Here is a 12,758-nt window from a genome sequence, read left to right as displayed (position 1 = left end):
ATTCAAAGTACTCAAGAAAAAAACTGCAAACCAAGAATACTATACCTAGTAAAACTGTCCTTCAAAAATAAAGGAGAGGTAAAGACTTCCCCTGTTAAACAAAAGCTAAGGGAGTTTGTCACCACTAGACCTGCCTTATACTAGGTGATAAATGGAATTCTTCAAGTTGAAATGAATCACTGCTAGACAGCAACACAAAAGAATATGAAAGTACAAATCTCACTGGTAAAGGTGACAAATACAATATGATAATACTGTTGTGGTGGTACATAATCACTTTTAACCATAATATAAAAGATAAAACACAAAAATTTTAGGAGTACTGGAAAAAATTATTAATGGATACACAATACAGAAAGAAGTAAACACATTAATAACATAAAGTGTGGGGAGGGAGTAAAAGTATAGAATTGTTGGATGCAACTGAGGTTAAGTTATTATTAGCTTAAAATAGACTGCTATAACTATAAGGTTCAACGCAGTCACATGGTAACCACAAAGAAAAACTTACAGTAGATACACAAAAGAAAAGAGAAAAGAATCAAGCATATCACAACAAAAAATCATCAAACCACAAAGACAGACAGTAAGAGAAGAAGGGAGGACAAGAGAACTACAAAACAGACAGAAAACAATTAACAAAATGGCAATATATAAGACCTTACTTGTTAATAATTACTTTAAATGTAAATTCACCAAGCAGAAGACTTAGAATAGCTAAATGGATTAAAAAAAAAAATACAAGACCCAACTAGATGCTGTCTACAAGAGACTCACAGATATTTAGGGACACACATAGGCTGAAAGTGAAAGGATGAAAAAATGTATAGCATGCAAATGGTAACCAAAAGAAAGAAGAGGTGGCTACACTTATATCAGACAAAATAGACTTTAAGTCAAAAACAGTCACAAGAAACAATGGTGATTATATAATGCTGAGGGGTCAATTCAACAAGAAGACATTACAATTATAAATATATATGTACCCAACATCAAACAACCTAAATACATAAAACAAATATTGACATATTTTAAGAGAGAAATAGCAATACATTAATAATAGTAAAAGATGTCAATAGCCTACTTTCAATAATGGATAGATCAGACAGAAAATCAATAAGGAAACAGCAGTCTTGTACAACACTATAGACCAAATGGACCAAACAGATATATACTGAAATTTTTACCCAACAGCAGAAGAATACACATTCTTCTCAAGTGCACATGAAACATTCTCCAGGAGAGATCACATGCTAGGTTGTAAAACAAGTCTTAACAAATTTAAGAAGTCTGAAATCATTCCAAATACTTTTTCCCACCACAATAAAATGAAACTAGAAATCAATAACAGCAAGAAAATGGGAAAATTAACAAATATCTGGAAACTAGACAACATACTCTTGAACAACCACTAGGTCAAAGTGGAAATCAAAAGGGAATTAAAAAAATATCTCAAGACAAACGAAAATGAAAACACAATTTACCAAAATTTATGGTATACAGCAAAAGCAGTTCTAAGAGGAAAGTTTATAGCAATAAATGGCTACATTAAAAAAGAAGATCTCAAACAGTCTAACTTTATATTTCAAGGAACTAGAAAAAGAAGAACAAACTAAACCCAAAGTTAGCAGAAGAAAGGAAGATCAGAGCAGAAATAAATCAAATAAAAAATAGGAAAAAATCAACAAAACTAAAAGATGTTTTTTTTGTAAAAAATAAATTGGTAAATCCTTAGCTAGACTAAGTAAGAAAAAAAGAGAATAGCCAGATAAATAAAATCAGTAATGAAAGAGGAGACATTACAACAGATGCCTCAGAACTAAAAAAGATCATAAGGGACTATTATGAACAATTATACGAGAATAAATTGTATAACCTAGAAGAAATGGATAAATATCCAGAAACAGACAACCCACCAAGACTGCATCAAGAACAGAAAGCCTGAACACATCAATAATGAATAAGGAGATTGAATCAGTAATCAAAAACTTCCCAAGAAAGAAAAGCCCAGATCCAGATGGCTTACAGATGAATTCTAAAATTCATATGGAACCACAAAAGACTCTGAGTAGCCAAAGCAATCTTAAGACAGAAGAACAGAGTTGGAGGCATAACACTTCCTGATTTCAAATTATATTACAAAGATACAGTAATCAAAACCATGTGGTATTGGCATAAAAACAGACACACATACCAATGGAACAGAATAGAGACCTGAGAAATAAACCCATGTATATACAGTCAACTAGTTTTTAACAAGGATGCCAAGAATACACAATGGGGGAAGAATTGTCTCTTCAATAAATGGTATAGTGGTAACTGGATATTCACATGCAAAGAATGAAATTGGTCTCTTATCTCATACCATATATAAAAGTCTACTTAAAATGGACTAAAGAATTCCACCAAAGAGTAACCCCTTTCCTTGACTAACTAGATAAGGGAAAGAGGTCATCACTGCCATCTAATCTGGGATTCAGCAGGGTGAAAGATAGAGTGCAAGCTGAGAAAGACTCAGTCCATCACAGTTCATTCTTGTTCCTTAAGCATGGTCCTCTTAAGCTTCTCATGGAATATTCTGTAGGTCTATATATCTTCAGTCCAGAAAGATTAAAGGAGATTCTGTTCTGTCCTTTGGAGTTTGGGACATAGCTCTTTAGCCTCCTGCTCATTACAACTCCAAATATAGCAGATGTTGGAGGCAGAGGTAATTGTGTGCTCTCTCTCTAGTGTGACTTTGTCTTCTGTGCTTCACAGAATCATAGATTTCATGCTGCCTTTTAGAATCCTTGGCCTAGTCTCCCAGCATCCAAGATGTAGCTTTATAAATCAGTAAATATCCCATAGGGAAAACTGGCCACACATTTGGACCCCCTCAAGCTTCCAAAATGTCTTGCCAGCCAACTATGACCACCAAGAGACTCAAGTGTCTCTCTTTCCCCAGTAGAGTTCTTGTATGGAGGCCTGATCCTTAGTCCATGGTTAGAATCAGCAAATGGCTACAATTAAGAAAATGGCCAGTATTTCTAAGTTCAGTTTAGAAGGGTTGTTTATCCTTGGGAATTGAAAATAATCCAGTCTTCATCGCTTCTCCAGCTGTCCGATAACTATAATTTATCCGACTTCTTCTACGTTTTGCTGTTTGAGTGTTGGGCTGCCAAGACCTTCTCCATCTTACTTGGAAGCAGAAGTATCCCTAACATTGGCTTACATCTTCTTTAAAACAGAGATTTTATATGCCTAGTACACAACTATATCCCCAATACCAATCAGTTTCTGGAACATAATAGATGCTAAGAAACTAGCTGTTAGACTTCTTGAATGAATGAATAAATAAATGATACATGGAAGATCCTTGGTGATAAACACTCATGCATCTGCATATGTAAGTATGGGGAAAAGATCCGGGAAGCGGTGAACTGCTCTACACATTAGAGGAAGATCTCAGGGACAATCTTGGAGAAAAGGCAAAAACAGAGAGATTAGAAAAGACATGGGTGAGTAAAGCTGGGGAAATGGCCACAGCTCATGTGTTCCTTCCTATAACCCCATCAGCGCCAAACTATATTAAGGGTTAAAATGCTCAGATAATTGTTGATGTGAATAGATTTTCTGAGAAAACTAGTGAAAAGGCTGAGTTCTACATCTGGATTGATGTGATCAAAACAGAATCAGAATGTAATATGCTGGAGGCAGAGAAAACCACAAGAACATAAACTTCCCAACTTCCCCACTTCCCAACACACACAAATAATTAGCAGAAATTGTGAAGAGAGATTTGAGTTTCCACAAGTTGTGAGATTAGAGGTTCAAGTTAAGCTGAAGTATCTCCTTGAGGGGCAAGAGAATGCCAGAAGACATATGGGTTACGTGAATGACAAATGGCTACAGTTGATCCAAATAAACTGATATATCCAAGAACACCTTCTTGCCAAACACTTAGAGGAGAATTCAGTCAAACAGCTTAATGCATAACTGGTAGAACAAGTAAAACTACAATTGTGAACAGAAATTAATATTCACATGTAAAATCATCAGTTTCAACTAGATGTTAGCTCTTATAATGGGAGTATTGTAGAAGACATCATTATCATCTATACAACGCTGGATTCTATTCTGAAGAAAGGAGGAATGAAACACATGGATTTTCATTTTATTTTCATACAATTCATTTTTATCTTGTCAAATAACAAACAGGCTGATTACAACCTTTCATTAACATCTTACAGGGGTAGGGTTATGACCAGTGACAAACATTTACTATGCATAGTAAATTAACTTTCAGTTGCATCAAGAAAAAGAGACCTCTAAAACAACACCTTGTACAAATGTTGGATCCTGATACCAGCCACCAAATGAACAGGTTCATCTTCAAAATAGCGACTTTGAACTATATCAGTAACTTCACTTTCTTCTTTCCTCTTAACGCTTACAGCTTTCCCAAGCCAGTAGGATTTCTAAGGAAAAAACAAAAAAAATAATCATCGTGATGTCACTGAAAAATTAAATGCTCTTAAGACTTGAAAACACTTTGGCTCATTTCACTTTGGTTTTGAGATGGGTTGCAGCATATAACTTGAAATGAAATTTGGAAGCAAAATGGCTATAATTTGAATTCCTAGAGAATAACTCCATGCTATTTAAAATGTCACTGTGCAAGAAGAAAGACAAAACAAAACCACATTAAATTGGCTCAGAAAAGCATTCTATCACTGAGAGGACTCTTTATTTGGACGTGTTGTCTACAGATCTCTGGAGATTCCTAAGACCCTTTCACTAAGTCTGTGAGTTCAAAATTATTTTCATAAAAATACTTTTTAAAATACATGAGTTGCCTTTTTGTGTTGATATTTTCATTGACAGTTGGGTAAAACTGCTGGTGCCTTAACACAAATCAAAGCAGTAGCCTAAAACTGGACTAAGCAGTCATTATCTTCTTCACCGGTAGACACAGTATGTCAACTGTATCTTTGATGAGGGAGTAAAAATAATTTATTAAGTCTCATTCCCTGAATACAGTTTTTTAAATATTCCATGGGATGAAGTGGGAAATACACAGAAAGCATTTCTATAGCAGATGCAAATATAATGGGAGCCCTGAGAAAAATTGTGTCATTCTTTGCGTTGTGAGGTGAACTAGCCACTTTTTTCATGGAACAGCATTTTTACCTGAAAGAATGACAGAGAAAAAAACTATGGTTACACAGACTTGGATATCTACTGGACATTTTCTTGAAAATTAATAAAGTGATGTTGTCATTTCAAGGAAAAGAACTGACAGAATTTGTTTCCAAGGATAAAATTTGAGCTTTCGAGCGAAAATTAGAATTTTGAAAAACTTGTATTCACTGTTGTGTGACAGATTTCCAATTCTTCAAAACTATTCTAGGGGCCGGCCAGTGGCGCAAGCGGTTAAGTGTCCGTGCTCCGCTGCGGCAGCCTGGGGTTCGCCGGTTCGGATCCCAGGCGCGCACTGACACACTGCTTGTCAAGCCATGCTGTGGCGGCGTCCCATATAAAGCAGAGGAAGATGGGTACAGATATTAGCCCAGGGCCAGTCTTCCTCAAGCAAAAAAAACCAGGAGGATTGGCAGAGGTTAGCTCAGGGCTGATCTTCCTCACACACACACAAAAAAAATCTATTCTAATGACATCATGTTAATATTAATAAAGATGATGCTTTGATAATGTATGAGGAAATATGTCATCATTTGGAAGGTATGTATCAGCAAACCAATATTTTCCAAATAACCAAAATATGATGTTACAAATATTTGTGTGGTTAAAGATCTATTCCACTTGCAAGATACACCAATGGGTATTATTGTAACAGAATAAGAAATGTCATTAATAAGTTTTCAGATTCCAAACTTCAACTAACTGTTAGCAAATTATCATTAGGTGAGTTTTGGTGAAGTACTACAGAAGACATCCAAATTTGTTTAAAAGCCTACCAAAATACTCCTCCTTTTATCAACTACTTGTCTATGTGTGGCTGAATTTTCTTTTTTTTCTTTTTTTTTTTTTTGTGAGGAGATCAGCCCTGTGCTAACATCCGCCAATCCTCCTCTTTTTTTTTGCTTAGGAAGATGGCCCTGGGCTAACATCTGTGCCCATCTTCCTCCACTTTATATGGGACGCCGCCACAGCATGGCTTGCCAAGCAGTGCGTCGGTGCGCGCCCGGGATCTGAACCAGCGAACCCCGGGCCGCCGCAGCGGAGCGCGCGCACTTAACCGCTTGTGCCACTGGGCCGGCCCCTGGCTGTATTTTCTTTACACATTTTAAGCAAAACAACATAATGCAAAAGATGGAATGCAGGGGAGGCGGAGTCAAGATGGAGGCGTAAGCAGGCTCTGAACTCACCTCCTCCCGTGGACACAGCCAATTTACAACTACTCGTGGAAAAATTACCCCTGAGACAGAACTGAAAACTGGATAAGAGGAACTCCTGCAACAACGGACAATCCTAACTGAGGTGGAAGAGGCAGAGACTCCCTTCTGGAGAGGAAAAACGCCGCCTTCACAAGCCGCCAGCGTCACGGCCGCCGGGAGCAGCGCACAGGTACGCAGCCTCCCTGGAGGCGCGGGGCCCTGAGCCGGGGAGGCCCCGCTGTGGGCATTTTGTGGACTCAGCACAATCGAGACCAGCGGCATAATATCTGACTGCCTGCTACTAAAGCATTGGGGCGTACCCCCAGAAAACCTGGTTCACAAAGAAACTAAAACCGGCTCTTAAAGGGCCCACACACAAACTCACCCGTTTCAGAAAGCATCCTAAAATCACCAGAAAGAAAGGTGCACAGTGCTGTGGTGAAAAGAGACTCACCTAATAGGCCCTGCGTGCATCTCGGTGAGGGGTGAGACCTCTCCAGGGACTGGGACATTGGCGGCGGCCATTGTTGTGGCCTGGTGTGAGTGTGCTGACACAGACGCCATTGGAGTTCTCCCTGGGGCCGGCTAGCCCAGGGTCTGCCCCACCCGCTAGAGCACCGATTTAATCCAGCTCAGCCAGGGCAGGCAGCCCACCCTAGAGACTGGCCCCACCCAACAACAAGCCCTCAGGCAACGTGTGGGCCTGCATAGATTGGTGACTGGATTCTCTGCAGCCTGGCAACTGAGCCGACTTGAGCGGGGCAGGGTGTGCACAAGGAGTGGGTGGAGAGTGTGGGGCCGTGGCGGAGTGTGTGGGGCTCCCGCCCTGGAGAGACTGGATCCCCTTGGGGAGGTTGGGGCACTCACACGGGGCAGGACTGTGTTGACTGTGTGTGTGGACCTGTGGGCTGCAGGGCTTGTCAGCTGCAGAAGACTTGTGCTTCTCAAAGACCCACATAGGAGGTTTGCCCCACCTTCCAAAGCCTGAAACAATTGGGTGCTCCTGTGCCTGAGGCCAGCCCCACCCAGCTGCAATCCTCAGAGAGCTGACAAGAGACCTAATAGGCTAGAGGCTTACAGCAATTGTAAGGCCCTGAGCCTAACAACCTTCCACGCTGGGGGCCTACTCACTTAAAAGAAATACTGCAACACAAATGTGGTATTAGAATTGGAGCCAACTGTGCTGGGGCTCCCCATACCTGATAAAGAGACTGAAGGGCCCACAACAACTACAAGCAGCTGAGCATAACAACAGCTGGCCAGGAGCATAACTCGGCCTCCCTGGGCACCTACAGGGAGAGCAAACAGGCCACAACAGAAGGACACACGTAGCCCACATAGGGGTCAACCCTGGAACATTGAGAACTGAGGGAAGCACACTGGAAGCCTCCTAAGGGATCACTTACATAAGATCACCTATCCAAGAGCAGGAGACGTAGCTGAGCTACCTAATACGTAGACACAAGCACAGGGAAAGAGGCAAAATGAGGAGGCAAAAGAATACATTCCAAGTAAGGGAACAGGACAAACCCCCAGAAAAGGAACTAAGTGAAACAGAAATGAGCAACCTACCCGACAGAGAGTTCAAACTAAGAGTGTTAAGGATGTTCACTGATCTGGGGAGAAGAACAGATGAACTCAGTGAGAATGTCAACAAAGAAATGGAAGATATAAAAAAGAACCAATCAGGGGCCAGCCCGGTGGCGCAAGCGGTTAAGTGTGCGCGCTCCGCTGCGGCGGCCCGGGGTTCGCTGGTTCGGATCCCGGGCGCGCACCGACGCACTGCTTGGCAAGCCATGCTGTGGCGGCGTCCCATATAAAGTGGAGGAAGATGGGCACAGATGTTAGCCCAGGGCGGTCTTCCTCAGCAAAAAAAGAAGAGGATTGGCAGGTGTTAGCACAGGGCTGATCTCCTCACAAAAAAAAAAAAAAAAAAAAAAAAGAACCAATGAGAAATGAAGAATACAATACTGGAAATGAAAAATTCACTAGAGGGACTCAAAAGCAGAGTAGAGGATACAGAGGAACGGATCTGTGAGCTGGACGAAAGACTAGAAGAAATTACCCAAGGTGAAGAGTTAAAAGAGAAAAGAATTAAAAAGAGTGAGGACAGTCTAAGGGACCTCTGGGACAACATCAAGCGCACTAACATCCGTGTTATAGGTGTCCCGGAAGGAGCAGAGTGAGACAAGGGGGCAGAGAATCTATTTCAAGAAATAATAGATGAAAACTTCCCTAACCTAAGGAAGGAAACAGACATCCAGGTACAGGAAGCAGAGAGGGCCCCAAACAAGATAAACCCAAAGAGGCCCACACCAAGACAGATCATAATCAAAATGTCCAGAATTAAAGATAAAGAGAGAATCCTAAAAGCCGCAAGAGAACGTCAAGTTACATACAAAGGAAACCCCATAAGGCTATCATCTGACTTCTCAGAAGAAACCTTACAGGCTAGAAGAGAATGGCACGATATATTTAAAGTGCTAAAAGGAAAAAACTTACAGCCAAGAATACTCTACCCAGCAAGGTTATCATTCAAAATGGAAGGATAGATCAAAATTTTCCCAGATAAGCAAAAATTAAAGGAGTTTGTCACCAAGAAACCAGTGCTACAAGAAATGTTAAAGGGACTGATTTAAGGGGAAAAGAGAAGACCACAAATAGGAAAAATTATCTATTTCCATGATTAGAACGTAATGGATACAAATGCACAAAAAAGGGGTTAGATATGATATCAAAAACATAAAAGGAGGGAGGAGGGGAGTTAAAGAGTACAGCTTTCAGACAAAGGTCAAACTAAAGTGACCATCAATTCTGTATACAAGAAGAAAGGAACAGAGAAGGACTACTAAAACACTGAGAAAAAAAAAAGTTAAAAAATGGCAGTAAGTGCATACTTATCAATAGCTACTTTAAACGTCAATGGACTAAATGCTCCAATTAAAAGGCATAGGGTGGCTGACTGGATTAAAAAACAAGACCCATATATATGCTGCATACAAGAGACACACTTCAGACCTAAAGACACTCACAAACTGAAAGTGAAGGGATGGAAAAAGATACTCCACGCAAATGGCAATGAAAAGAAAGCTGGGGTAGCAGTACTCATATCAGACAAAATAGACTTTAAAACAAAAACTGTAAAAAGAGACAAAGATGGGCATTACATAATGATCAAGGGAACAATCCAACAAGAGGATATAACACTTGTAAATATCTACGCACCCTATGTAGGTGCACCTAAATATATAAAGCAATTATTAACAGACATAAAAACAGAAGTAGACAATAACACAATAATAGTAGGGGACTTTAACACTCCACTTACACCAACAGACAGATCATCCAAACAGAAGATCAATAAGGAAACATTGGCCTTAAACGACACACTAGAACAGATGGACCAAGTAGATATATACAGATCATTCCATCCAAAAACCGAAGAATACACGTTCTTTTCAAATGCACATGGAACATTCTCCAGGATTGATCACATATTAGGCCACAAAACAAGTCTCCATAAATTTAAGAAGATTGAAATAATACCAAGCATCTTTTCTGACCACAACAGTATGAAACTAGAAATGAACTATAGGAAGAAAATCAGAAAAGCCATAAATACGTGGAGATTAAACAAAATGCTACTGAACAACGACTGGGTTAATGAAGAAATCAAAGAAGAAATCAAAAATTACCTGGAGACAAATGAAAATGAAAATACGACATGCCAGAATTTATGGGATACAGCAAAAGCGGTTCTAAGAGGGAAGTTTATAGCGATACAGGCCTACCTCAACAAACAAGAAAAATCTCAAATAAACAATCTAACAATGCACCTAAAGGAACTGGAAAAAGAAGAACAAACAAAGCCCAAAATCAGTAGAAGAAGGGAAATAATAAAAATCAGAGCAGAAAGAAATGAAATAGAGACCAAAAAAACAATAGAAAAAATTAATAAAACCAAGAGCTGGTTCTTTGAAAAGATCAACAAAATTGACAAACCTTTAGCTAGACTCACCAAGAAAAAAAGAGAGAAGGCACAAATAAGTAAAATCAGAAATGAAAGAGAAGAGGTTACAACAGACACCTCAGAAATACAAAAGATTATAAGAGAATACTATGAAAAGCTATATGCCAACCAATTCGACAATCTGGAAGAAATGGATAAATTCTTAGAATCATACAACCTTCCAAAACTGGATCAAGAAGAAGTAGAGAATTTGAATAGACCAATCACCAGTAAGGAGATTGAAACAGTAATTACAAACCTCCCCAAAAATAAAAGTCCAGGACCAGACGGCTTCCCTGGTGAATTCTACCAAACATTCAAAGAAGACTTAATACCTATCCTTCTCAAACTCTTCCAAAAAATTGAGGATGGAGGGAAGCTCCCTAACTCATTCTATGAAGCTGACATTACCCTGATACCAAAACCAGACAAGGACAACACACAAAAAAAGAAAATTACAGGCCACTATCACTGATGAACATCGATGCAAAAATCCTCAACAAAATAGTAGCAAATCGCATACAACAATATGTTAAAAAGATTATACACCATGATCAAGTGGGATTTATTCCAGGTATGCAGGGATGGTTTAACATTCGCAAATCAATCAACGTAATACACCACATTAATAAAATGAAGAATAAAAATCACATGATCATCTCAATAGATGCAGAGAAAGCATTTGACAAGATACAGCATCCATTTATGATAAAAACTCTGAATAAAATGGGTATAGAAGGAAAGTACCTCAACATAATAAAGACCATATATGAGAAACCCACAGCTAATATCATCCTCAATGGTGAAAAACTGAAAGCTATCCCTCTAAGAACAGGAACCAGACAAGGATGCCCACTGTCACCACTCCTATTTAACATAGTACTGGAAGTCCTAGCCAGAGCAATCAGGCAAGAGAAAGAAATAAAAGGGATCCAAATTGGAAAGGAAGAAGTGAAACTGTCACTATTCGCAGATGACATGATTTTATATATAGAAAACCCTAAAGAATCCACCAGAAAACTTTTAGAAGTAATAAACGAATATAGTAAAGTTGCAGGATACAAAATCAACATACAAAAATCAGTTGCATTTCTGTACACTAACAACGAAGTAGCAGAAAGAGAAATTAAGAATACCATCCCATTTACAATTGCAACAAAAAGAATAAAATACCTAGGAATAAACTTAACCAAAGAGGTGAAAGATCTGTACACCAAAAACTATAAAACATTTCTGAAAGAAATTGAAGAAGACACAAAGAAATGGAAAGATATTCCATGATCTTGGATTGGAAGAATTAACATAGTTAAGATGTCCATACTTCCTAAAGCCATCTATAGATTCAATGCAATCCCTATCAAAGTTCCAACAACATTTTTCACAGAAATAGAACAAATAATCCTAAAATTTATATGGAACAACAAAAGACCCCGAATAGCTAAAGGAATCCTGAGAAAAAAGAACAAAGCTGGAGGTATCACACTCCCTGATTTCAAAATATACTACAAAGCTATAGTAACCACAACAGCATGGTACTGGCACAAAAACAGACACACAGATCAATGGAATAGAATCGAAAGCCCAGAAATAAACCCACACATCTATGGACAGCTAATCTTTGACAAAGGAGCCAAGAACATACAATGGAGAAAAGAAAGTCTCTTTAACAAATGGTGTTGGGAAAACGGGATAGCCACATGCAAAAAAATGAAACTAGACCCTTACCTTACACCATACACAAAAATTAACTCCAAATGGATTAAAGACTTGAATGTAAGACCTGAAACTATGAAACTTCTAGAAGAAAACATAGGCAGTATGCTCTTCGACATCGGTCTTAGCAACATATTTTCAAACACCATGTCTGACCGGGCAAGAGAAACAATAGAAAAAATAAACAAATGGGACTACATCAAACTAAAAAGCTTCTGCACAGCAAAGGAAACCATCAACAAAACGAAAAGACAACCTAACAATTGAGAGAAGATATTTGCAAACCATACTTCTGATAAGGGCTTAATCTCCAAAATATATAAAGAACTCATGCATCTCACCAACAAAAAAACTACCAATCCAATTAAAAAATGGGCAAAAGACCTGAACAGACATTTCTCCAAAGAAGATATACAGATGGCCAACAGACACATGAAAAGATGTTCAAAATCATTAACTATCAGGGAAATGCAAATCAAAACTACAATGAGATATCACCTCATGCCCGTCAGAATGGCTATAATTAACAAGACAGGAAACAACATGTGTTGGAGAGGATGTGGACAGAAGGGAACTCTCATACACTGCTGGTGGGAGTGCAAACTGGTGCAGCCACTATGGAAAACAGTATGGAGATTCCTCAAAAAATCAAGGATAGAACT

The 12,758-nt window shown here is 38.9% G+C and overlaps 1 protein-coding gene across 1 annotated transcript in view; it reads right to left on the bottom strand.

The window, feature by feature from the left end:
* Positions 1-12,758, bottom strand: part of LOC131422573 (phospholipid-transporting ATPase ABCA3-like) — a 224,008-nt gene that overhangs the window by 127,996 nt on the left and 83,254 nt on the right. Inside the window, exon 11 of the mRNA XM_058569911.1 lies at positions 4,320-4,457. Within this exon, the coding sequence (XP_058425894.1) occupies positions 4,320-4,457 (138 nt within the window). The remainder of the gene's footprint in view (positions 1-4,319; positions 4,458-12,758) is intronic.

The sequence above is a fragment of the Diceros bicornis genome, chromosome 26, assembly GCF_020826845.1.
Source record: "Diceros bicornis minor isolate mBicDic1 chromosome 26, mDicBic1.mat.cur, whole genome shotgun sequence".
NCBI lineage: Eukaryota > Metazoa > Chordata > Mammalia > Perissodactyla > Rhinocerotidae > Diceros > Diceros bicornis.
Note: the sequence above shows the minus strand (reverse complement) of the source record. Positions and strands in the feature narration are given on the sequence as shown.